The following is a 25,723-nucleotide window of genomic DNA, read 5'->3' on the forward strand; positions in this document are numbered from 1 at the left end:
GCTGCCGGAATGAGTACCACCCCCTCCTCCTAATCTTCCCAAGCAGCCATTATGAATTTGTAGCCTATCATAGATTACTGCCTCTTCTCCCCATGTGGTCTTTGTTGACATGACATTTGGCAGTTCCTTGCCATGTCCTAATTCTAACACCATTTGTTTAGACCTATAGTGATATCTTCCCACAATAACTTTACTCTTTTGTGTCACACTCATTTTTATTTTATTTATTGTAATGCTTTTTTTAAGAATTTACTACTATGGGTTTTGGTTGTTTTCTGGAAATGCTATGAGGTAATAGTCAAATTTTTGATCTCTTTTTACATTTTTTTATGGATTAGGTTAGTTAATGTTTATATTATGGGAACTGGAATGTTAATAAGGTAGACAATTGATTCTGACTCTGAATTTCTATTTTTATTATAGATTTAGTATTACATAATTAATCTTTAATTTAACTCCAGTTTCAACCATATTTTATTTGTTCATACTGATAGCACTGAAACTTATATCTAGATTCTGTTCTGTGTTCACAACTTAGCCTCTTGATTAAATTTAACTAAATCATTTAATTACAACACTGCTTGTTGCAACTGGTCCTCAGTATCCAAATATCATATTAAATTCTAATATTTTCCTTCAGACATCATCTCATATTAGTTGTCCAGGTGTTTCATAAATTGTCTCCCTTAAAAACTCATGCCTGCAGGCCTGCCTTATCAACAAGTGCCAGACCTGGAACACTGTACTGACAAACTTGTCTGTTATACAGACCATAAAATCATTTTACACTTGTGATTACTGAAACATCAAGTAAAGACTGTTACCCCTCAGTCTGTAAGTCCCTCCTAGGATTCCTTTACCCACCTACGATGGGCCTATACGGAAGGGGAAAAACTGTTCAGTCCAGTAACCGTATGTACAATATCAAATGTCAGTCTCACCGTGAATTGCAAGAAATTGATGATTATTATTGTCTTCCTAAATCACTAAAATTTTATATTCGGTACCCAGTCTTTCCAGCCAGCTACACGTGCTACTAATGTTTGCACTGAACTGACAGATCAAAGCCCGAAGGCAGCAAAGAGTTGTACCGACACACTGCATAATCCAGCACACTTTGACTAACCAATGCAGAAACATGGGAGGGGGCCATGTGACTGATTCCTGTGTCCACCTACAGGGAGACAATTCTGAATATTGTTCTTCCGTGTTCTAGATCTCCTACATGGCAGATGTCAAAGTGTTCTTAAATGTCCTCTTATGAGTATCATTCATCTTATGGGGCAGACCACTTTATGCTGTATGTCCATGGCTCAGTCTCTCTCTATTATTTCACAGTCACCCTGAAGCACCACTGTTGTTTTTTTAACATAATTCAACTTCTGGGCACCCATGGGACTGGCATATGGAATGTTCTTCCTGGAGGATCTTTTGTAACTCTTAATTGCTATAATAACCAGACATTTTCTTGCATTTTATGACTTCCATTCTACACACATCCCACATGACCCATCTGGTACAGTACATTTTAACCTGGGAATTAATTCAAGTGAGCATTCCACGTAATAGTCAGTTGCATTCTAATCTGTATTGTTTGAGGTAGATAGTGTTTGGGAATGTTAAATATCTTCATAAAGTACTTTAAATAAAACAACCTGGGAAGGAAACTGGTTGTTGAGGAGAAGGAAGTGGGCAATGTCAAGGAGAAAAAATTCAGTATTTATGGACTGGAATACTAGCAATGGTAATTAACATCTCTGAAACAAGAAATTTATGTAACTAACTCTTGCTAGATGATCAAACACATTTAGTATAAAATTTTAAAGTTGGTGGTATTCTCACTGTCAGCACCTTTCAAAGTATCACATAGTTAATCCAGATTTACAGTGCATAAATTTCTATATTTTCAACAAGCTATCATAAACATATGTTTTGTGTCTTTCTTTTTGAGGAGTTGGCACAAGAAAGAAATTTAGAAAAAGGGCTGATAAAAAATTCCTGGATCAGCTCAAAGAAAAATGTTCCTTGTTTCCCACATAGCTGTAATCATTTACATCTTAAGACATATGCTACAAAAAGTGAAGTTAATATACAAAGATATTGAAAATAATGTAACAGGTAAGTCATGAGTATAGCTGGTCAATAACATATCAAATTTGGATGACGATCTTGGTCAGCATGTATTGGCATGAATGAAGGTCTTAAATAAAAGAAGAATTTTACTAGTATTATTCACCTACATTTAAATGTATGTTGTGAACCTGTACAACATTATCTGTTACATTTGTGTTGATTTTATCTATCTTCTTTGCTGAACTGGTAAACACTAATTACTTTAATGATAAGCAGTCGCCGGCCGCGGTGGTCTAGCGGTTCTGGCGCTGCAGTCCGGAACCGCGGGACTGCTGCGGTCGCAGGTTCGAATCCTGCCTCGGGCATGGGTGTGTGTGGTGTCCTTAGGTTAGTTAGGTTTAAGTAGTTCTAAGTTCTAGGGGACTTATGACCTAAGATGTTGAGTCCCATAGTTCTCAGAGCCATTTGAACCATTTTGATAAGCAGTATCTACTTATTATAAAAAAATTTTATTCCTTGCATTGACCTCTGTATAATTACATTTACTTTTGTTTATTTAGTGAAATGTTGTCACCAGCAATGCATACTTTTGACCAACTGTTTGTCAACAGCAAATGATTTTTACACTGGTCTTACAGTGAGGCATAATTGGTACATACATGTGCATAATAATCACATGACACAGACATTATGGCTGCTTTTAGCATCACAGCGCATCCCCTTGTACTCTGCCTTCAGGAAACAGACATAAAAAAATTATTACAGAACAATGAAATTGAATAAAAAAATTGAATATTTACCAAACTAGGGGCAAGAACCAAATCTGCATGCTTGCTCATATGTTCACCGATAACCATTTCAACGTATTCTAACTGAGCCTGAGAAAGGTAAATAGCATGATTGAAGTCCTCCAAGTCTGAATCACTGTCAAACACAGAGCTGTCACCAGCGGGTCCCTGTAACAAACAAATGATTACTACGTAACTGCATTGTCCAGCACCCACTTAATTACTTTTCTCTGGACACATTTGAGGAACTTACAGGAGGCCTACGATGTCTCAGAGATGAAGTACCATTACTGGCACTTCTGCTCAAGCTGCAGTCTGACTGACTGTCTAAGAAATTGCGATAATCATCTCCAAATTCTAACAAACGTCGTGCTGTTTCTGGGTCAGCAGGTTCTTCACTATACGGCTCACTCAAATACTTTTCCTGCAATAAAATTATCAACCTACTTCAAAAATTATTCAACAAATTAAACTAAAGAAGAAACAGCAAGTAAAATTCTTTGCCCCTGTCAACTGTAAGAGGCATTTTGAAATAATGAAGTCTGTTATCAGACAATGAAGTTTACCTTTACATTAAATAAAAAATGTGTCACATATGACCATCATAACATATTTTAAGAAAGTTCTTGTAGAATGTAAATACTTTAGGACTGAAGGAGGCCACTCACTGAAAAGCTGACACATTGAGTTAACCTAGGTTTTTTTTTGTGCCTATGAACAACCCAACAATACTTCTGTTCTTTGGTGAGTGGTCCCCTTTAATCCTAAAGTATTTACATCATCATATCTTATCAGTCCTCAGCTCCAACAACTTTGACATGCTATGAGAACTGACAGCTGTGTGAGGTTGCTGTTACTTACTAAAAGCTAAGGTCTTAAGCTACTTTGTGAACCCGACAAAAATCTATAAACTTAAATAAAATATGTTTTCCTAGCAATTAATGTTGCCTAAGCACATTCACAGAACAGAATTTATTTCTTAAACAAAATAGTCACTGTCATAAACACAGAGGTAATTAAGCTGAATACTGAAATCAGTACTGAAGGGCTACACTGGCTGTAAATGTACAGTATCCACCATACTATTACAAACTCATACTTAAAACCTCACAAAGTTCTTCCCATTCACTATTTGTTTTCTTTGCTCTGTAATACCTCTCCCAAAGACTTAAAAATAATTCCCATGAAATAAAATTATTAAATACATAAATCCAAAACAATCCACTCATTACTGTGCCCACTGCAGTTGTCAAAAACTCTTATCACATTGTTTTCTTAACATGGTAAGCACATGTTTAAATTGTTTCATACCCTATAAATAATCATTGTTTATATAAAAAAAAAAATAAATAATGCTGTCACCATACGAGGCCAAGTCCCACACATCCACAAATGCTTCCAACAATTATGATGTACTAATTAAACTAATATTTTCCTTTTACTGTAAAATCTGTTGTGCCTACTTTCTACCAGCTCCCAAATCTAATACCTATATTGTATTACTGGGAGCATCCCATTTTAAGTACTTCAAGTCCTTTTAGCAAAACTTTCTTTTGTCACTAACAATTACCTAGAACCACTTGCCTTCAAACTTCTATTTTATATCCAGCATGACTTATTACTTTACTGGCTTTTGAAAGCAGCACCAGACACCTCCATATCACCACTATCAACCAGTCATATTTATTGAGATCACACATATGGTATATTCACTTCTAAGCATCTCTTCCAGCACCCATCTGGTTACATAGCCAATAGTTTATTTTTCATCGGATCAACAATTATTTAACCTTCAAAATTCTAACCACTAAACAAATTATTCATGCTTCCATAAAAAATGCATTCAACTTCAAGAGTTCCAAAAATATTAGATTCGAGTCTGCTCTAAATCAATGGATCTTTCATATTTGGATTCCATGAGCCATCACTTTTTTCCTGTCTGTTACTTTATTTCCCCTATTAAATTTATTTGTACCAGCTTCAAATGAAAATCACTTTTCAAGATGCTGAAGCCCATTCTTCTGGAGGCCATATTATCGTATCTTACACATTATGATCATTTTTATCCAACTGTGGACTTTTCATGTTTCTACATCTTTTTTCATTTGACTCTAGCTATACTTACAGTTGTTTATATTGTTTACTGCACAGTTCTTGTTCTTTTGTTCTTATTTTAAACAGTTCCTCAAACACGATTAATGACACAGGACTACCAATTTATACTTCAAGACAAAATTGTAATCACTGTAGGACAGCCTAATGTTTTTTGATATGGTAAGTTCAGAAATGCTAAAGTTTTCTGTCTGTCTTATGAAGACAATCTGTTTAAATAATGTAATGAGGAAAATCCAGAAAATTCTTACAGAACACATACATTTCCAACAAACATGGTAATGACAAACTGCCTATTGGCTTCTGTCTCGGGTTCTTCGGTCGACGTTCATCTAATGATTTTTCTGACGTTTCACCAGCACGAGTGGCTGGCATTGTCAAAGCTTCACCCTCCATTGCCGGTGGTGAACTGGAGCCGAGCTCGCGGGCGCAGACTATATGTACCTGGCGCGCCAACGTCCGAGGGCTTCTCCGCGGTCATTTCCGGTGCGGTTCTCCTCTTGCTACCTGCGACGGTCGTTCGCTGCAGTACGGGAAGCCAGGATCCGTTGACCTTAAGGCTTTCCTCTTTCTTGTTCAATCTGTTTGCGTGTGACATGTCGGGAATCGCCTTGTCGGTCTGCTTCCTGCACCTTTCAAACTTTTTCTTCTGTCGCTCGGTGCAGCGCTCGAGTTCGTTCTGCATGCTCCTGTGAGTGATGCATTCCCGACATGTCACACACAGTGGTCAACCTCACTGAATGACAATTGACCGAAGAGGAAGTGTCTGTTCTTCAAAAAGGAGGGAATTTCGCTATCATCCCGAGAACTATACCTATGGTGGATATCATTGCCAACACCGAAGCAGCCATTCGGACCCTTCCTTGTGAAAGGGCAGAGGAAATACATACGGAAACAGCCAGGATACTGCGCCGAGCAAAACCACCAGCTTGCAACCTGAAGAAAGAAGAGGTACAAGCCATTAAGAATCTGAACGCCGACAAGAGTATATTGGTACTGCCTGCCGATAAGGGGAATGTGACCGTCGTAATGAAGACCGAAGATTATGAGCAAAAGATCCGAGACCTATTAGATCCGACGACGTACCAAAAACTAAGCGCAGATCCGAAGCAGCGTATCACACTGAATACGAATCGATTAATCAAGGCGTCTTCTCTGCCGGCGGACATACAGAGAAACCTGGGCAACACAGAAGCCCTACCACCTCGGCTGTATGGATTACCCAAGATCCATAAGAACAACGTCCCACTGAGACTGATCGTTAGCGCTCCTGGATCACTGACATATAAACTGGCAAAACACTTGGCCTCTCTGCTCCAGCCACACATGGGGAAGACCGACACATACATTAAGGACTCAGGACATTTCATTGAGAAGCTGAAGAAATTGAAACTTGCACCAAACGACATCTTGGTCAGCTTTGATGTTGTTTCGTTATTTACAAAAGTGCCACTCAGTGACGCTCTGGAGCACATCGGTTCCATTTTCCTGCAGGGCATCAGAAAGCTCTTCCATGCATGTCTCACCACGAGCTATTTCACGCGGAATGGAGACATCTACGAACAGCTGGAAGGTATCGCCATGGGTAGTCCTCTCAGTCCAGTGGTGGCCAACTTCTTCATGGAACAACTCGAAGCACAGGCACTGGACTCGGCGACTTGCAAACCTAAGGTGTGGTACAGGTACGTCGATGATACTTTCGTGGTGTGGAGCCATGGTGAAGAACAGCTCGGTGACTTCCTAAGACACTTGAACAGCCTCCATGCCAACATAACATTTACTATGGAAGTAGAAAAGGACAAGAAACTGCCATTTCTAGATGTGCTGGTCACAAGGGACGGCGAAAACCTGGGACACAGCGTCTATCGAAAACCGACACACACGGACCAATACCTGCACAAACTGTCAAACCACCACCCGAGCCAGAAAAGAGGCATGATTAGTACGCTTGTAATGAGAGCAGGACGAATATGTGAGTCGCAACAACTCAAAAGAGAAATGCAACACCTGGAAACTATCCTGAGGAGCAATTGGTACTCCAAAAATTATATTAGAAGTGTAACAGAGCTAAACACTCGGCGAAGTAAGGAACCAGGAAAAGAAATGTCGGGTACGGCCTTTCTGCCATACATTCCCAGAGTGACGGACAGAATCGGCCGTATATTGCGCAAACATGGCATAAAGACGATTTTCAAACCGACAAGGAAGATCAAAGAGTGTCTTAGATCGGCGAAGGAGAAAAGAGACCCACTTGCAATGTCGGGAATATACCGTATACCATGCACATGCGGAAAAGTTTATGTCGGAATGACTGGACGATCCATCAACACCAGGATCAAAGAGCATAAGCGACATTGCAGGTTGGGGCAGGTGGAGAAATCAGCCGTGGCAGAGCATGCACTGAATGAGACCGACCACGTAATAAAATTCGCCGACACGGAAGTTCTGGCTGTAGAGAAGCACTATCACACGCGCTTGTTCAGAGAAGCTGTAGAAATACAAATACACGCGAACAGATTGAACAAGAAAGATGAAAGCCTTAAGGTCAATGGATCCTGGCTTCCCGTACTGCAGTGAACGACCGTCGCAGGTAGCAAGAGGAGAACCGCACCGGAAATGACCGCGGAGAAGCCCTCGGACGTTGGCGCGCCAGGTACATATAGTCTGCGCCCGCGAGCTCGGCTCCAGTTCACCACCGGCAATGGAGGGTGAAGCTTTGACAATGCCAGCCACTCGTGCTGGCGAAACGTCAGAAAAATCATTAGATGAACATCGGCCGACGAACCCGAGACAGAAGCCAATAGGCAGTTTGTCAACAAGTGGCCACGAAAGCCTTAACAATTTTGTAAACATGGCAATATAAAGTACGTCTACTGCTAACATTGTAATGATGTATCATGTTCTTCAACACTAATACAATTGCATAAACCTTAATGTCTCTTCTTTTTCCTCCTCAAATGTCCACTGTTTTCTTCTTTGCACTGCCTGAGGGCATTCCCCATGCTGCATCCATCAGTACCCAGCTATCATGCTGACATCCCATTGACCCTGGTACCTCTGTTCCATTTCTATAATTTCTTGATTGAACATTTCTCCCTGTCTCTCACTCACAGCACCTACATTTTCCAGAAAATAGCTGATATTGGAGTTAGAAAGCGCAGCATGGAGTTCAGGCTCATAGAGGCATCCACTCTTTGAAGGTATCCATCATTTTCTTACTATATTGTCATAAATGCAGTCTCTACAGTTGCCGAACAACTTGTTGACACTTTGTTTAAAGGACACCCAAGATGATCATTGAATTTCATTCATTTTATCTTCAAATGTTGTCAGAGCTGACAAAAAATTTCTTGTTTCATCCTGTCTTCTGATGGCTTATTTGCCATATACTTGAAAGTGTTACCATCTTTTTGTAGTAAATTGTTTAACAATACCAAATTTTATGCAAACTGAAAGGGGAAGTTCTTTTGGGTCCTCCAAAGAATTGAACAGTATGTTTCTCCCTCCAACTTCTGTATTAACTGGCCAGATTTTGTCACACCAGTGCTTGTCTTTTTCGCAGATGGTCCCATTTGCATAGGACGCAGGGATACATGGTATAGCCAATTTATTGGGGATCAGAGAGAATTCTTTTAAATCCTCACAAATGGACTACTTGTATGATTTGTAATCAAGCTTGTCCACAATAAAGACTAAAGAATCAAATTTCTCTTTTAAATGTATTAAATATCCCAAAGACATTGAAGCACATTTGTTTTTGTAGTGTAGGAGGCCCACTTTGACCTGCTTCTCGAAGAATTAATGAAAGGTCACCAATCTCTTGCTTTGTGCTGAATTCAAAACTTTTGCATCAAACCTGGAATAACGGATTGTTAAGGTCATCAACATGACAAAAGAATGAAAGGACATCTTTTTCTCTATCTCTGGAAAAAATAGAAAGATGATCCAGGGGGCTAACAAGTTCTTTTCTTGCATTCTAGAAGCTCACAGCTGTGCAGCATCTTGTAGAAGTGACAGGTATGTGGTCAAATCATTCAGTTCAGATTGTGAAAACAATTAAGGTTTGTGGAGACCTTGTCTTCATAATCTTGATACAAGTGTCATATACCCCATTTCCTAATAGTGGAAGCACATCATCAAGACCATCAAGTGGCAGAGGTACAGGAATTTCAAAGCCTGAGGCAAGGGATGCAATGAAGATTTAATTTCTAAAAAACAGATTTCCTTTTTGATTTTGAAGTTGTGTTCTCATATGTTATGTTAACAAGAGAAATAGTCATCACTTTTAACTTGAGTCTATGCTCAGAACACATGCATAGAGCTTCCTCACAACATGAACATGACTTGTCCTAATTGCTGCCCTTACACCAAAGCATGCAGAACACATTTAAAGTCTGTAGTTGTCCATTGTTGGTTTTGCTGCAAGTTTGCCATATATGACAAAGCAGAAATGGTCAGGAGAAAGCAGACACCAGAAGAATTATTATCCAGCACTGAAGTTTGCATGACAAATGATATATAATGTGAACATACAGGCCTCGATGCTACATTACTGAAGTATGTAGGTAGTTGCATTATGGACTATACAACAAAATATTGTTTTTACCAGTTTTCGCAGCAAACCTTCAAAAAACAATATGGCTGTTGTTATAATGATAAATGGCAAGATTTTGCATATCTCACAGAAATTTTTAGTTTGGGTCAAAACTGTATGTGATTGAACATTGTAAGTACTTTACCTAAGATCAGTACCCACAAATACACCAAAAAATCCTTTGTCAACCAGTTAACCAACAATTTTAATTTCAGCTCTAAAGCCTCACATTTACTACCAGTATCTGTCATGTACTTTTCATGTCTCTCTTCAATTTGATTTCAGCTTATTCTTTTCCACTTTTCTGTTCCAATGTGTGCTTTTCCCCCATATTTTGATTGTTGGACCTAAGGAAACAACATATGGCAGCTCCTCCAAATGGTTATCGATCATAATACGCAACAAAAAGTAATTAGGCATGTCAAGAGTATCCCAGGTCTTTATAATGGCACAGAGGCACTTCATTCTATATTGGCATCTATGGATAGAAGTGATAAAGGCTTGCTTAACCCCTTAAGATATTAATATTTTTTTTCAAATTATGTTCCAAAAATTTTATTTTTTTTATTTTATTTGTGAAAGATGCCCTATAACGAATGATATTACAAACAGATATATAAGGCTCAAAACAGGAAGTTACAAATGTTTGGAGAACACCATTAATAAAATCAAAGGAACTAATGCTCTGGACTTTGACTAAAATATACTGAAACTCAAAATTATTTTTAGTTTCTGTGTTGATATGAAGTTGAACCAATCACTTAACAATGGTTTCCTGTTAACAGACATCTTGGAGGAGCTGGGTGGAGGCCAGTGGATATATTTATCTCATACCACAGGTGAGCAGCTGTCAGTCAACTGACAAACTGTCATCAATTTCAGTCTCCAATGAAGTATCGCCACATTCTTTTTCACTTCCTGAGATGTTACATTCATCAGAAAACTCGAGATCGTTATAGCTATTGTTTCTGGAAGCAGTGTAAAAAAAAAATACAGGACACAGGCTTGTGTTTTGTTGTCAAGTATCCATAGCTTCAAACAGTAAAGATTGTACCTATCAGCAAACACCTCTACTAAAACATGAGTCTCACTACAAAGGTAGGACTGGATGTGCTCTTGTGGTTGAACAATTGACTATCAGTGCTGAAATGGATATGAGAGAGGCTTTATTTTTTCATAGGACTATTCATAAATCGCCTGAGTATACTCAGGATTTTGTATTAAGCGGATAAGCTGCATTAATTCTGTCAACAGTCAACATCTAACATTCAGTACAGAATTTTAGACTTTATTTCCATTTGTGTAAATGCTAGATAGGCTTCACATTTCTACCTCAATCTGCAGAACATAATATACTTGACTCAATAAATGTCATCAGTACAAATCACTATAAGCACTCAGATTAATAACATGATATATATGCACTCTTCCTACACTATGTGATCAAAAGCATCTGGACACCTGGCTAAAAATGACTTACAAGTTCGTGGCATCCTTCATTGATAATGCTGGAATTCAATATGGTGTTGGCCCACCTTAGCCTTGATGACAGCTTCTGCTCTTGCAGGCATATGTTTAATCGGTTGCTGGAAGCTTTCTTGGGGAATGGCAGCCCATTCTTCACGGAGTGCTGCACTGAGGAGAGGTATCGATGTCGATCGGTGAGGCCTGGCACAGAGCCGGCATTCCAAAACACCCAGAGGCATTCCATAGCATTCAGGTCAGGGCTCTGTGCAGGCCAGTCCATTGCAGAGATGTTATTGTTGTGTTACCACTCCGCCACAGGCCGTGCATTATGAACAGGTGCTCGATCGTGTTGAAAGATGCAGTCGTTATCCCCAAACTGCTCTTCAACAATTGGAACCAAGAAGGTGCTTAAAACATCAATGTAGGCCTGTGCTGTGATAGTGTCATGTAAAACATCAAGGGGTGCAAGCCCCTTCCATGAAAAACATGACCACACCATAACACAACTGCCTCTGAATTTTACTGTTGGCGCTACACACACTGGCAGATCATGTACACCGGGCATTTGTCATACCCACACCCTGCAATCAGATCGCCACATTGTGTACCATGATTTGTCGCTCCACACAACATTTTTCCACTGTGTGATCGTTCAATGTTTACAATCCTTACACCAAGTGAGGCGTCGTTTCACATTTACTGGCATGACGCGTGGCTTTTGAGCACCCGCTCAACCATGAAATGCAAGTTTTCTCACCTGCTGCCTGTCATAGTACTTGCAGTGGATCCTGATGCAGTTTGGAATTCCTGTGTGATGGTCTGGATAAATGTCTGCCTATTGCACATTACAAGCCTCTTCAACTGTCGGCGGTCTCTGTCAGACAACAGAAGAGGTCGGCTTGTACACTTTTGTGCTGTACATGTCCCTTCACATTTGCACTTCCCTATCACATCAGAAACAGTGACCCAGGGATGTTTAGGAGTGTGGAAATCTCATGTACAGTCATACGACACAAGTGACACCCAATCACCTGACCACATTCGAGGTCCACGAGTTTTGAGGAGTGCCCCATTCTGCTCTCTCACAATGTCTAATGACTACTGAGGTCGCTAATAAGAAGTACCTGGCAGTAGGTGGCAGCACAATGCACCTAATATGAAAAACGTATATTTTTGGGGGTGTCCAGATACTTTTGATCACATAGTGTATATCATCACAATTTCGAACTGTAACACACAAAACTGTTAAACAACAGGTCAATCTGCTGTAAATAAGTGGAGAAGGAGGTGGGGAAGCTACCTCTCAGCATTCTACAAGCAGCAAAGCAGAACTCAAAAACGTATCACAAGATGTTTACTATTTCTCTATTCATTTGTATATACTAAAACCTTTAATGCAGTAATAATGTTTCTAAGTTGTGGAAGTCTATGCATTCCACACATTATCTATAAATATGTATGAATTATTGTTACATCAATGATTCCTAATAAGAGACCTGCATATCCATAGAGGGATAATGAAAATTTAATGAATTTAAGTATTTTTAACATTATTTATCTTGTGTAATGTTGGCAGTTTCTTACAGAACTGGATAGTGAAGTTGAAAACTTTTAAGTAGATAAACATTATTGACAGCATCAATGTGCAAACCGAAGAGTGAGCAGACAAGTCCTTACTCTTTCTGCCGCACTACATCAGAAGGGTCGCCTACAGTCTGTTTCATGAAATTATACTGTCCTTTTCACAGCACACATTTTTAAATTAGTGGTAACACAGTGGACAGAGATGAGAGTAATTATTTTCCACTAAATGCTTTGGAATGTGTGATTGGTAACTACTAAACAAACGGAAGAAATGCACACTAATGGTATCCATCTAAACTGCCCCAAGCTGCACTGCACTGCTAGATGAGAAACTGTTTCTCAGACATCCTGTGCAGAAGTTTTAGCACTCTTCCAGGAAAGGCTATTTGCCCCCGAACAAATGCTGCTCTCTCTTCAGTTAAACTGTAATTATAATTTTTTAGTTCAAATCTAGGAAGTACAGAAATTAAATTAACCTGATAATTATCCCATGCTTGCTCAGAAAAGGAACTGAGCTGCTCCTCAGTACCCTGCGCACTACCGCGGTCAATATCACTGTCAGCTGGCAGTGTCAGAGGACCCAACCTAAAAACTGGCAGCTGTAGCCGGGAGTCATCCTCTGTTCCACTAGCACTAGTGGAATTTCCTGCATGCGCTAAGGTAGATGGATCACTTGCAGTGTTGCGTTCTGTTGAACCAACTGCTGATCTAGAACCAACTCCAGAGAAAGACCCTGACTTCACTAAGAGTGAGCTACCAAACATTCGGCTGATAGGTCTCTGTGTTGTACTCAGGCTATCTGATCCAGATTCACTTTTACGCCCCTGAAACAGAAAACAGTTTCATAGTACATATTACTTAGTACTCAGCTTCTTAAACAAAATTAATAAAATATATAAGTACCTGAAGTAATAGGGTAATGGTAAAGCAAAACGTAGGTGATGTTATGGCACTTACTGGAAACTGAATCAAAGGACCACATTTACACGGCTCCACCTGCCACTACAAATCAAAATGACATCTCAAACCCGAGACTAAAAAAATGCTCTCACAGAAGCTGCCACAGGACTTAGCAGATATGACATTCAAGGTAGAACATACAATCACAATAAATATGGAATCAAGGCAAACCAGTAGCAATTTTATTATGCCAGTGACGTAGTCTTACAGGTGCATTTGTCAACATAAGTATAGACTGTTCATACAAAGTGATGAACAAGATCTCTCTATTTATAAATCGGCAGAAGTCTGTAGAAGTTGGTCGACTATGGCCTGCTCATGTTTTGTGTATAGCTGCTGCCAACCTCAGTGACCTAGTACAGAATCCTGTGTATCTAGTCACTGCAAAGTGCTTGTTGCAACATGCTGTGCTGTGTCACATCATGTCATGTCATGTCATGTCATGTCATGAAGCATCGCAAATTTATACATCTCTTGATGAATATTGAAATGGTTCCTTGACATTCACGGGCAGTACCAGATACTCTTTCCACTCCTCATAAAAAGGTGATGGTTACTACTTTATGAAGTTATGCTAGGAAATAATGATGTCGCTCAATGTTGCAAACAGGAGAGCTAAAATAAAGAGTTGCTCCCCCATTATCAAATAATGATACAGAAAGCAGCAAGCTTCAGCTCTGTGAGAATAATTCAGAATTTTTGCAAAGATAATCCTGCAAATAACCAGACATTCATGGCAAAAAATGGTAAATTTCAATTCAAACTTTTCAGTTCACTAGTGATTGGAAACTGCCTCCCCTTTGTCTGAATTTCTTTAAAGTGATCATTTCATTTGTTTGCATAAAAGCAGTATCATTTACTGTATGGACTCCTGGTGCTGTTAAGCTTTCTAGGGGAAACAACTTTTTAAAATCACATGTGGCATTGTCTAGGTTGGCTTCCCAGGTATTTTCCCACACCTTGCAATTATTTACCGTTCCCTAGAAGGAGAGGTCCCCAGGGGTGGGATCCAAGTTTTGAAACCACAGAGGTGGTTGTGCAGGTTCAGATCCCAGTATTATATCACATCCTGAGATAATTTACCCTGATGGACCCCTGTTTGCATATAATCAACAAAATGAATGAAACTTCCTGGCAGATTAAAACTGTGTGCCCGACCGAGACTCGAACTCGGGACCTTTGCCTTTCGCGGGCAAGTGCTCTACCAACTGAGCTACCGAAGCACGACTCACGCCCGGTACTCACAGCTTTACTTCTGCCAGTACCTCGCCTCCTACCTTCCAAACTTTACAGAAGCTCTCCTGCGAACCTTGCAGAACTAGCACTCCTTTCTTTCAGGAGTGCTAGTTCTGCAAGGTTCGCAGGAGAGCTTCTGTAAAGTTTGGAAGGTAGGAGGCGAGGTACTGGCAGAAGTAAAGCTGTGAGTACCGGGCGTGAGTCGTGCTTCGGTAGCTCAGTTGGTAGAGCACTTGCCCGCGAAAGGCAAAGGTCCCGAGTTCGAGTCTCGGTCGGGCACACAGTTTTAATCTGCCAGGAAGTTTCATATCAGCGCACTCTCCGCTGCAGAGTGAAAATCTCATTCTGGAAACAAAATGAATGACGAGAGAGAGAGAGAGAGAGAGAGAGAGAGAGAGAGAGAGAGAGAGAGAGAGAGAGAGAGAGAAAGTGTGTGTGTGTGTGTGTGTGTGTGTGTGTGTGTGTGTGTAAGGGGGGGGGGTGCAGAAAGAAAAGAAAATCATTGCAGTACAGTGGTTCAAGTCATTTTGTTAGTATGTTGAAAGATAGTGCGTTCAAGTCCCATCACTTGTAATTTTTTTTTATTACCTCTTTATAGAAATGACTGTCATCATCATTTTTACTCAATTAATTGTGCCTGCACTGTAAATATGATTCTCCCATATCTTCCAACACAGGCTGTCACTGTGATGGACAATTCTCCATGCCATAACAAACCACCAGACAAACACAATTATGAAGCCAAGTGATGATGTTGCAATGGCTGCACGAGAAGGGTGTCACCTGCAATGTAAGCATGGTGAAGCAACGTCTGTTCTCTTCAATTCAAGAATATAGAGCTGCTAAAAGTAATATGTGGCATATGAAATGACTGAAGAGAAAGGCCACATGATCATCCACTTGCTACCCTATAATTGTGATTTAAGTGTCGTGGAACTGGCTTGGGCAAAAGTGAAAAGGTTGTTTGGAGAGTACAACATTTCGTGGGGCATTTCCAATAAATATCTGTTTAAGACTGCCCATGAATCCCTTCTGGTAGTAACTGCTGATGACTGACAAGGGCATTGTGAAAAAAAACCCAACAACTAGAAGATGATTACTGGAAGGCACAACAATGTTGTTGAACTAGTAGTGGACGAAATATTTATTGATATGCTGAATCAGACAGTAGCGACAATAATAGTGAATTATGCACGTATGAGGAATATAATGAGACTGATTCTAAGCTATGTGTGTGTACTTACACTTCAGAGTTACATATGTTAAAAAAGAAAAAAAGCCATCCAAACAGGCCTTGAAGGCACAACGGTACTGACCAGCCATCGTGTCATCCTCAGCCCTGAGATATCACCGAAGTGGATATGGAGAGGCATGTGGTTAGCACACCTCCCTCCCAGCCATTGACAGGTTTTTTAACCAGTGCCACTACTTCTCAATCAACTCACCTCTCAACTGGCCTCACAAGGGCTGAGTGAACATCGCTTGCGAACAGTACTTTGCAGACTCGGACGGTGACCCAGCGCGAAAGTGCTTAACTTCAGTGCTATGATGGGAACCAGTGTTATATATATACTAATAAATGATCAAAATTTCTTCTTTTTTTTTACTACAATGTAAGTTTTACTGCTGCTCTTTTTAATTTCAAATTGCCTACTTGAGAACTGATAGGGAACTAGTAGCAAGAAGCACCATTACGCAACATGAAGAAACTATCAATTTGGATTTCATGAATTCTGTAAGACTTTGTTATGCTCCATTCTCAGTTTTTACTTCTGTAGACATGCAAAACACAGCAGCTGACAGCTGATACAGCAGCCAGTACAGTCTGCCCACAAAGAGATGAAAAAAGGCTCCCTATTTCTGGACTGGCAGGAATTTCAACTTTGGCCCACTAATGTTTTATGTCCAACCACTGCCAACATTAAAGTGCCCGTCATTTACAACGGCGGCCGAGTTTAGGTTCGTTCTGTGCATCTGATGTCACAAAACACAGTCAGCCAATGAACAGAGAACGACGTTGCCAGAGTTCGACTGCAGTGCAGAGCACAGGCAAGTGTCTTCAGTTTTAGAAACGTTCAGTCACAAATAAAGTAACTGAACAAAAGCAATGTCTTGATAGCAGATTTTCTATAAAAGAATGCTTGGAAAAAGCGTTCTTCATACCAGTTGCTTTATATTCTATTAATTAATTAAACCAAACAAGCAATAAGCCTCCTAATTCAGGCGATAGCAAGGAAATTCATTGTCACTAACCGCTTTTTCACAATAAAGAACAGTGGTAATTGGTTACTTCCTGGTGCACTTAGACGAAACGTGAGTAATTCATAGTCATACCAACAGTGTTTGTTGGTATTTTGCGTGATTCTTTAAAGTCCTCAAGGAAGTCTGTTGAATGACAAGCTGCGTTAGCGTAATGCTTAAAGTGTTTGGCTGCTAAGTAGAAGGTTCTGAGTTCAAACCTTGTTCTGTGCTTAATATTTTCTTTATTTAAAAACAATATTGAAGTGTCTTACTTCATGAATTTTATTCGTTTGAATGTAAGTTTTTGAAATTTCTAGTGGCAACTAAAATCGACCATACAGAAAGTATACACTGTGGACTTTTACCTCCGCAAACACTTCAAAATTTCGTGCAATGGTTTACTACATTTAATACTACAAAATAACTGCATTGAACATCAAAACAAAATTAAGTTATTTATGGGGGGAAGGTATCAGTCAAGATGTGTAAAAATCAAATTTTTGGGCCAAATAGTTTTTGTGAAATCGAATGATAAGTGTGCCAAAGCAGTCAGAACACCATGTGTCTGCACAGGCGAACAGTGCAATGATGACAAAATCGCGCACAGCACGGAATGCAGGGAGCACGTCTCTGTAGCAGTGAAAGGGTTAATGCGGCCGTGGTGGCTTTCCTTCATAAACTGCGCGCTCCCCCCTAAATGTAAGTTTGCGAACTATACTATACTATGGCGCTGCTTCTCTTGGCGGCTGCAACTGGCAACACAGCAATCTCTTGCATCTGGGCGGGGATGCGCGAGCCGCCAAGATAAAAGAATTGAACTATAGTGATCTAATATAGAAACTTATGTATGTAGCCATGGCGAAGTGATTGTTGTGCTATCATGTGTTGTGTTGTATCACAAATTAACACATCTCTTCATGAGTGATGAAGCAGTTCTTGGCCCATCATGGGCACTACTATATATTCTTTCCTCTCCTCCAGAGAAGGGCAAGGTGTAGCACTTTACAAAGTGCAGCTAGAAAAATAATTAATAATGTTGCTGAATGTTGGGACCAGATGATGAAAAACAAAGAGTTTGTTGACCCCTCTCTCAGCCAGTGAGATAAAGAGTGCCATATACAAGTGGAGGGTTCATCTCTGTGAGAAGACTTCAGAATTTTTGTAAAGATAATCATGGAAAATCACCAGAAACTTCTGGCAAAAAGGTGGTAAATTTCAAATCAAATTTTTCAGTTCAACAGTGCTTTGAAACTGCATTCTACTTTATCTGAATTACTTTAAAAATTGTCATTTTGCGTATGTCTGTGAAAGCAATTATATTTATTGTAAGATCTCCTGGTACCATTTCTCTTATGTGGAAAGGTTCTCAGGGTTGGCGTCCCAGTATTATGTCACATGCTGCATTCATTTACCCTGGCAGCCTTCATTTGCAAGTAATTATGCAGAGATGAGGAATATAATGAGTCTGATTCTAAGTGAATTATGAGCACTTACAATTCGGTGTTACATATGCTTATGAATTTTCAAAATTTCAGTCATTATTTTTATTGCTGGAATGTAAGCTTTACGACTGGCTCACTTCAATTTCAAATTGTGTAAAAGAATAGATATGCAATTAGTAGCAACAAACACTATCACTTGACATGAAGTTATCAATTTCAATTTCAGTTTCATGAGTCTTGTAAGTTTTTGTTACGCCCATCTCTCTTATTACTTTAGTAGATTTGCAATACATAGCAACTGACAGCTGGTATGGAGGACAGTACATGGCACCGTCAACATTTCTTGGAGCTTAAACTGATATATGAGCACAACTGTAGTGCCACCACAGCATGGCGCAAGTGCAGCTTGTTCCCCTGCACATTCCCTCGCCCCTCAGCAGACTGTCCTGGGAGTCAGTCGGGCAAAGCTTGCTTCTTTTGCTCTCCACACTCCGATCAGAATTCATTCATCTCCTTGTGAACAGACTATAGTATTTGTGGTTGAAACAAAATCAAGGTGGCCACTAGTTACAAAACCCAAATACATGACAAATCTGTGGATATTTTCTTTTTTCTACATTCTTGACAGTGTTATCAGTTGAGGATTTTCAGATACCATGTGCTTTACAAGTGCATAAGATGGATTTTATGGTTCTGAAATCAAATGCAGTACAACTTGTACATCAGACTCAATTTTACACCTGAGAGGAAAATGGACAGTGTTGTGCAAAACTTTAAGGGCAAGCCAGACAAAGTGAGGCAACATATTATTAACAACTCAGTGGAAATGAGTAGAAGTGCAGGGGAATGTTGTCACAGGTCTACCAGTCATGCACAGAAAGCTGGATGTAGCAGGATGTGAAGTCATGACTATAGCACCAAATGTGACTGGCCCACAACAAGAGGTAGTTGAAGGAAAAAGAAAAAGACTGTGTGTGTCAATCAGTGTGCAGTTATGGTGCACTGTGGTGGTGGTGTTCATTACAAGACGGCCCAGGGACAACTTTGGGGGGATTGTTTCACTTCCACAGGGAGCATTCAGAACCACAGGCACTGCTGCCTGAAACAGGAGATATCCAACCAAGGTCAACTGCATCAGCAGATGACCACTACATTGTGAAGTAAGCAAGAGGGGACTCACGTCAAACAGTGGGTGCAATTACAACCTCATTTAACAGGACTGCATGGAACACAATCTCATACTCCACAGTGGTCCCTTTGCCCAGTAAACAATATACCTTTTGTTCCAATGATACCAGCACTTTGGTGGTACCATTTTTGATGATGCCAGGAGCATAAGGAGTGGGGCCACTTATTCTTCTCAGATGAGAATAGACTCAGTCTGAGTAGTAGTTCTGTACATACTCTCATATGGCAACAAGTGAGAATGTGTAATGACCATACAACAGCTGCCAACTGCTCTGGTAGAGGAATAGACAATTTGTGTCCCTATTAAGTACCATGTCCTAGATTTTCCTTACAAACCTTGCAGCCCACATGGGAGCAAGTTGCAGATCATGCAGTGCCATCTGTGGTGATCACACACCCTATTAAAAATCATGTCCTACATTTTGTAATGTCCAGGGGACCATCGTTAATGGTGATGACTTCATTGTAATGATTGTATTTGAATCAAAGTGTCATTCCTGTTTGTCTCATTGTGTATTTCTTTCAGTTACTTTCTGTACTATACTGTAGCATATCTTTCTATGCATGGTCCAAGTTTCATTCAGCTATCGTAGTTGGCAGTGAGACATCATGCAAAAGTTACTTTCCTCCTTTAGTTTTGCCTATCAATGTGCTTCGTATAATTAACAAACTGTAAGTTGGGAACCTCAATTCTTATACTGTGATCGATGAAATCAACAAAAAATAACCAGCAGTGTTTTGGTTAAAACTGACGTGTGCTGTGCCTCATAATTAGTTAACAACAACATAAAACTGAATTTGTGTCCAGCCTGACAGCTAATTTTGAGTATAAGAGTATTGTGCCATGGCTGATCTCAGACTGCTGAAATCTGACATCATATTGCTCTTCATAACATGTGAAACCTATAAGCTATATTAAAACTGCAAGATCCATTTAGTTGAATCCCACACTCATTTGCTACTTCCACCTCATACAAAAATATAAAGTGAAGTCTACACAGTTGACCAGTAGATAGACGACTTCCACATCCACCTTCAGTTATGATAATATTACAGTGACAATAAAAATATGTCTCCCCTCAACAATGGTAACCCTAGTGATGGAGCATTAGTGCAGTTGGAGAAGCATAGGAACCATTGGCTGTAATGTTGTTATATCAACCATCCCAAATTAATTAATGAAAGCCATTACAATTGCTATTGGGAACTTCATTGAGTCCACCACCAGTTTTGGCTTTACATTAAGCTATTTTCAAGTGGTTCTGAAAACTCCCACACAACAGAGTGTTGGAAGGTGAAAAAACAAGGTCACATATGTAAAATAAAAGTACAGTTAAGAGTACAAGGTTTGAATTATACTGTAGAGGAGTAAAAGTTATGTGCACTATGACTCTGTGAGAAAAATAGGATTGACAACATTACATGAACTGCACAATTCCATACAATAAAAATACTGTCATGCTTTAGCTGTATGACAAATTCAAAAATTATAAATTGCATGTATTACCAGTAAAAGAGGTTAAAAATAATTTTTTAGATTTAATAGAAGCATAAAATATTTGCAGTGATTGGAACATGCAAGCTGAGTGTGAAGTTACATCCTCTAGCATGCAAAAGTTGAGCCAAAAGGAACTATAGAGGGCATTAGTGTAGCTTGGACGCATCATGGACTGCTTGCAAAGCACGTATACAAATATTCAGGTATAGTTACGAACTTGCATATCAATTTCAAAGGAATTCATCAATGACAGGGTGGCAGTTGTCCAGGAAACTGGTGTTTGTAAGTTGATTAAACAGAACAAGTGAGACTGGCCATAGGAGTGAACAAAATTCTAAGAGATGCCACAAAGTGACCTACAACTAATGGCTTTGAGCTTCAATTATGTCACAACCTTAATCACAAACTAAAACAGCATAATGTCTTGATCATTAAGGCAGACAAGGTGAACACCCTGATTATTGTGTACACACACAATTATATTGAAAACAGTGAAAAGTTCCTTTTGGAAAGTAATATTACAGAAATAAGTATTAACCCAACAAATAAACTTCAATCAGATATCAGGAACAATAAGTTTGTTTGTGTGGCCATCCTCCACAGCAAAAACAGAAATATTTGTTTTGTAAATAAAACCGCCTTTTCTTGCTGCACTGTAATTTATTTCTCCCAGATGTGTTTTGCCCCCTGCACCCCAAGCCCTTTTTACTCTAAGGGATCATTAGTGGGATCTATAATGATACAGTTTTTTTTATATGTGGTGTTTTTAGATTATAAAACGGCCCATATCACATTTTCTTTTACGTAAAAAAGTAATTACTTGCAGTTCCTCACATTTTCGATTAACACCTGCATTTCCTCTCATTTCTATCTGGTCTGCAGGTCACACTACCACTTCATTTACGAAACATAACCATTCCGGACTTTTTCTTCACACTGTTCATCTTGATTACCCTCATTTTTGTGGTGCACTATTACCCGTCTTCCACTAGTTATACATATTTGTTCAAAAACTGTGCTTTTAAATACATAAATATTCTGGGTTCACTATGTGCTTCATCCCGTTTGGTTTGTTTACCTACATGTTGCCAACCTGACAAAGTATATCCTGTAAACTAATGTCTATTCATGATTAAAAGATTAGGAATAGATGTTAGTTTACAGCATATACTTTGTAAGTAAGCAAACCAAACAGGGTGAAACACGTACTGAACCCACAATATTTAAGTTTTTAAAAGCACAGTTTTCAAACAAATATCTGTAACTACTGGCAGAAGAGTAATTGCGCACCAAAACAATAAGGGTAAACAAGGTGGGCAATGTGAAGAAAAAGTTTGGAATATAAAAATGTGCTTATGTTTCATTTATGAAGTGGTAGTGTGACCCCCAGACCAGTTGCAGATGAGAGGAAATGCAGATGCCAACCAAAAACATGAAGAACTGTAAGTAATTACTTATTTTTATAAAAACATATTGTGAACTGTTTTATAATCTAAAAATAACACACATCAAAACAAAACTGTATCATCCTCCAGCCCACTGAAGACGGCTTAGAGTAAAAAAAAAAAAAAAAAAAAAAAATGGAAAGGTGTGTGTGTGTGTGTGTGTGTGTGTGTGTGTGTGTGTGTGTGTGTGTGTGTGTGTGTGTGTGTGTGTGCGTGCGTGTGTGTGTGGGGGGGGGGGGGGGGCCGGGGGGGGGGGCAAATGCATCTGGGAGGAATAAATCACAGTGTAGCATAAAAAGGAGCTTTATTTACAAAACTAAAGATATCAGGAAAGCTATAGATAGTATCTGCTTTCAGTTCAAAGATAAAAATAAGAAAGAGAGAACCTGAAAATAATGAATCCCAGAACACCTTCTCTACATCTACACATTAAAATGAAAAAGAACAAGGTTCCTGGACCAATGGTTAACATAAATAAACCTAGCTGTTTACTGGAGGAATTTCAAAACAATTACTATGCAACAAATAGCTACAAACTTGCACAAGCAGTTAAAAATATCTGTATTCCTGTTAATGCAAGGTTCAATTTGTGTGATGTAGCAAACATGTCTAATAATATTCCTGCCAACAAAATGATTACAGCAATAAAAAATCATTTGCTAATGCGACACTTTTCCCTTGGGAAATTATTGAGTTGATGGAACTTCCCCTGAAGTATAGCTATTTTACTTTTCAAAACAAGATCTATCCACATTTCCATCAATCATTTGGAAAATAAATTCTTCATAGAACACACCGAAATTAATTGCCACACAATTTACTAAAAATTTTATGTTGACAATGTCCTCATCTTATTCGATGGCTCTTCTGAAGAAATTAACTAGTTTGCAAACATCTTTAGTAAGATACATAACAATATTAGCTTTACAATCAAGCACCAGTGTGCTAACAATATAATTTTTTTTAGATCTTTCCATAGTTATGATTCAAGATATTGTTTTTGGAACTGATCATAAATCAACATCTACTGATGTCACTATTTTTGCTGCATCGTGTCATCTGGCTCAATAGGAACAGGCCACACAAGCTTATCAACTAGAAAAGGAACTTTGCTGGTTGTGAAATATAGTCTGGAATAACAACTATAATGATCGTTTATAAAATTTATAATTTGACGATGTCTAAAGGAATCGGTTGACACTGTTCAAGGTGCAACATAAAGCACAATTTGTATTGCTTCCTTTCTATGATCATGTCTCATATAGTCTCAGTAATCTTTTTAAAAAAACCACAATGTAAATATCGCTTATAAATCTCAACCTTCACTGTTACATCTTTTAATACATGATGTTAACACAATGTGAGACTTACAACAAAACCATGGCATACACAAAATTTATTACTCTGATTATATGGCTGACTACATCAGACAAACCAGAAGGAGTTTTAAGATACAACATAAGGAACAGACAGAATTAAAAAGGAAAAAATACTTAGGAAATACATGCACTTTTGCAGCTCACTACACACAAGAGAGACATATGGCATACAGTATCGAAAACAACTTTGTAATTCTTCATACAACAAGATAGGATACTTATGTGCATACCTGAAGAAATAGAAACTTATACCCACCCGAAAAAATCACAGGAAAAGACGCTCAACAAGCAATGCACACTTAAAAATACCCATTTCTGTGGACATATGCTACCCTGTTATTGTTAACTTCCTTTAAAGTTACTCTGCAAGTTCATAATGGTACCTAAACGTTTGTAACCATGCTTTGTAGCCACTCCACAACACATTGAAGGTAACAGTAAAATTTACTTGACTTCATTTGATGAGTTTTAGTGTTTGGTCTATAATCAGCATCCGTGGTACACTTGAAATAACAGAGAATCAGTAAAATGTAGTTCACTGAAAATCAAACTATGCATGACCCAACTGGCAACGTATTTGTACTTGCCAATGTTTTATTACAAGGAAAGTACAATCTCCAACAATCTAAAGCTTTGATACAGCACCACATACATTACATCATGAGCCTACAAAAATTATCATGACTTAGCTTACACACTGTGATACAGTAAAGTTTGAGGTTGTCTGAAATTGTGTTATGTTTATTTCCTTTTAATAAAAAATGGAGAGTACAATTGTATTGCTACTTAGGTCACATTCTTGTCACAGTATGATTTCCAATTCTCCTTGAACTATTTTGTACTTCTCCTCCCCCCCCCCCCCCCCACCTCTTTGTCTCCAGTCTAGCACAGATTCTGGTGATCGTCAAAACACAGAAATGCTAAACCTGTTGCTAAACAAGCTGACTGTGAGATCAAGACTTTATAGTAATACTTTGGGTGCTGAACACAGTGACTCACATTACAGGACTATTGAAAGCCTTAAATGACAGAGTGTTAATTATCGGTAGCAGCACAACTTGTGATGCTATAAATAAATAATTATGGAGAGACTGGTCAAAACTGAGTTACAATTTCTTCCTGGCCTCACAAAATGAGTACAAAACTCTCTACTATTTAATCTGATAACCTTCTGTAATAGCAAAACAGAATTACCCCTGTCCTCCTGCGGAGCCTCATTCTCCGTCTGCGAAGAGAACTTGTTCTCGAACCAGATCCTTCTGCAGCCTTTACAGACACTTCATCTATTGTAGATGATGAAAGATTTCCATGCACTGCACCATTTGAGCCGACTTTTGCAGCAGGTGGAGTTGTAGCCATTTTGTTTATAGCACTTTCCGATATTGAGAACTGTGCAAGAGGTTCATTTTTTCCAGACTGTGCTGCAGTTTTTGCCAACTGTGTTATGCCCGATACACTCCATGGGCGTTCTCCATGATTCTGACGCCGTTTTGTACGCATGACAACCTGAAAAATTTAAAGGTTTCTATAAAATAAAACACATTGTTAAGAAATCTCACTGGGAGGTGAAGTGTAATGTGTCTGAGAAAAACTATGTTCACAAATATCGTCATTCCTCTGTAAAACTTGATGGAATATGGAAATGAGTGTTTGGCGTCATTGGCTGCGAGGCCCCTTGCGGGGCAGGTCCGGCCGCCATGGTGCAGGTCTTATTAC

At 39.1% G+C, this 25,723-nt stretch overlaps 1 protein-coding gene across 1 annotated transcript in view; it reads right to left on the reverse strand.

Annotated features, from left to right (window-relative positions):
* LOC124554950 overlaps positions 1 to 25,723 on the reverse strand; it is a 645,803-nt gene that overhangs the window by 117,895 nt on the left and 502,185 nt on the right. Inside the window, exons 14-17 of the mRNA XM_047128648.1 lie at positions 25,202 to 25,513; positions 13,095 to 13,442; positions 3,115 to 3,285; positions 2,874 to 3,029 (exon numbers count right to left, since the gene is read on the reverse strand). Coding sequence (XP_046984604.1) covers positions 2,874 to 3,029; positions 3,115 to 3,285; positions 13,095 to 13,442; positions 25,202 to 25,513 — 987 coding nt within the window. The remainder of the gene's footprint in view (positions 1 to 2,873; positions 3,030 to 3,114; positions 3,286 to 13,094; positions 13,443 to 25,201; positions 25,514 to 25,723) is intronic.

Source organism: Schistocerca americana, chromosome X, assembly GCF_021461395.2.
Source record: "Schistocerca americana isolate TAMUIC-IGC-003095 chromosome X, iqSchAmer2.1, whole genome shotgun sequence".
In the NCBI taxonomy this organism is placed as follows: Eukaryota; Metazoa; Arthropoda; class Insecta; order Orthoptera; family Acrididae; genus Schistocerca; species Schistocerca americana.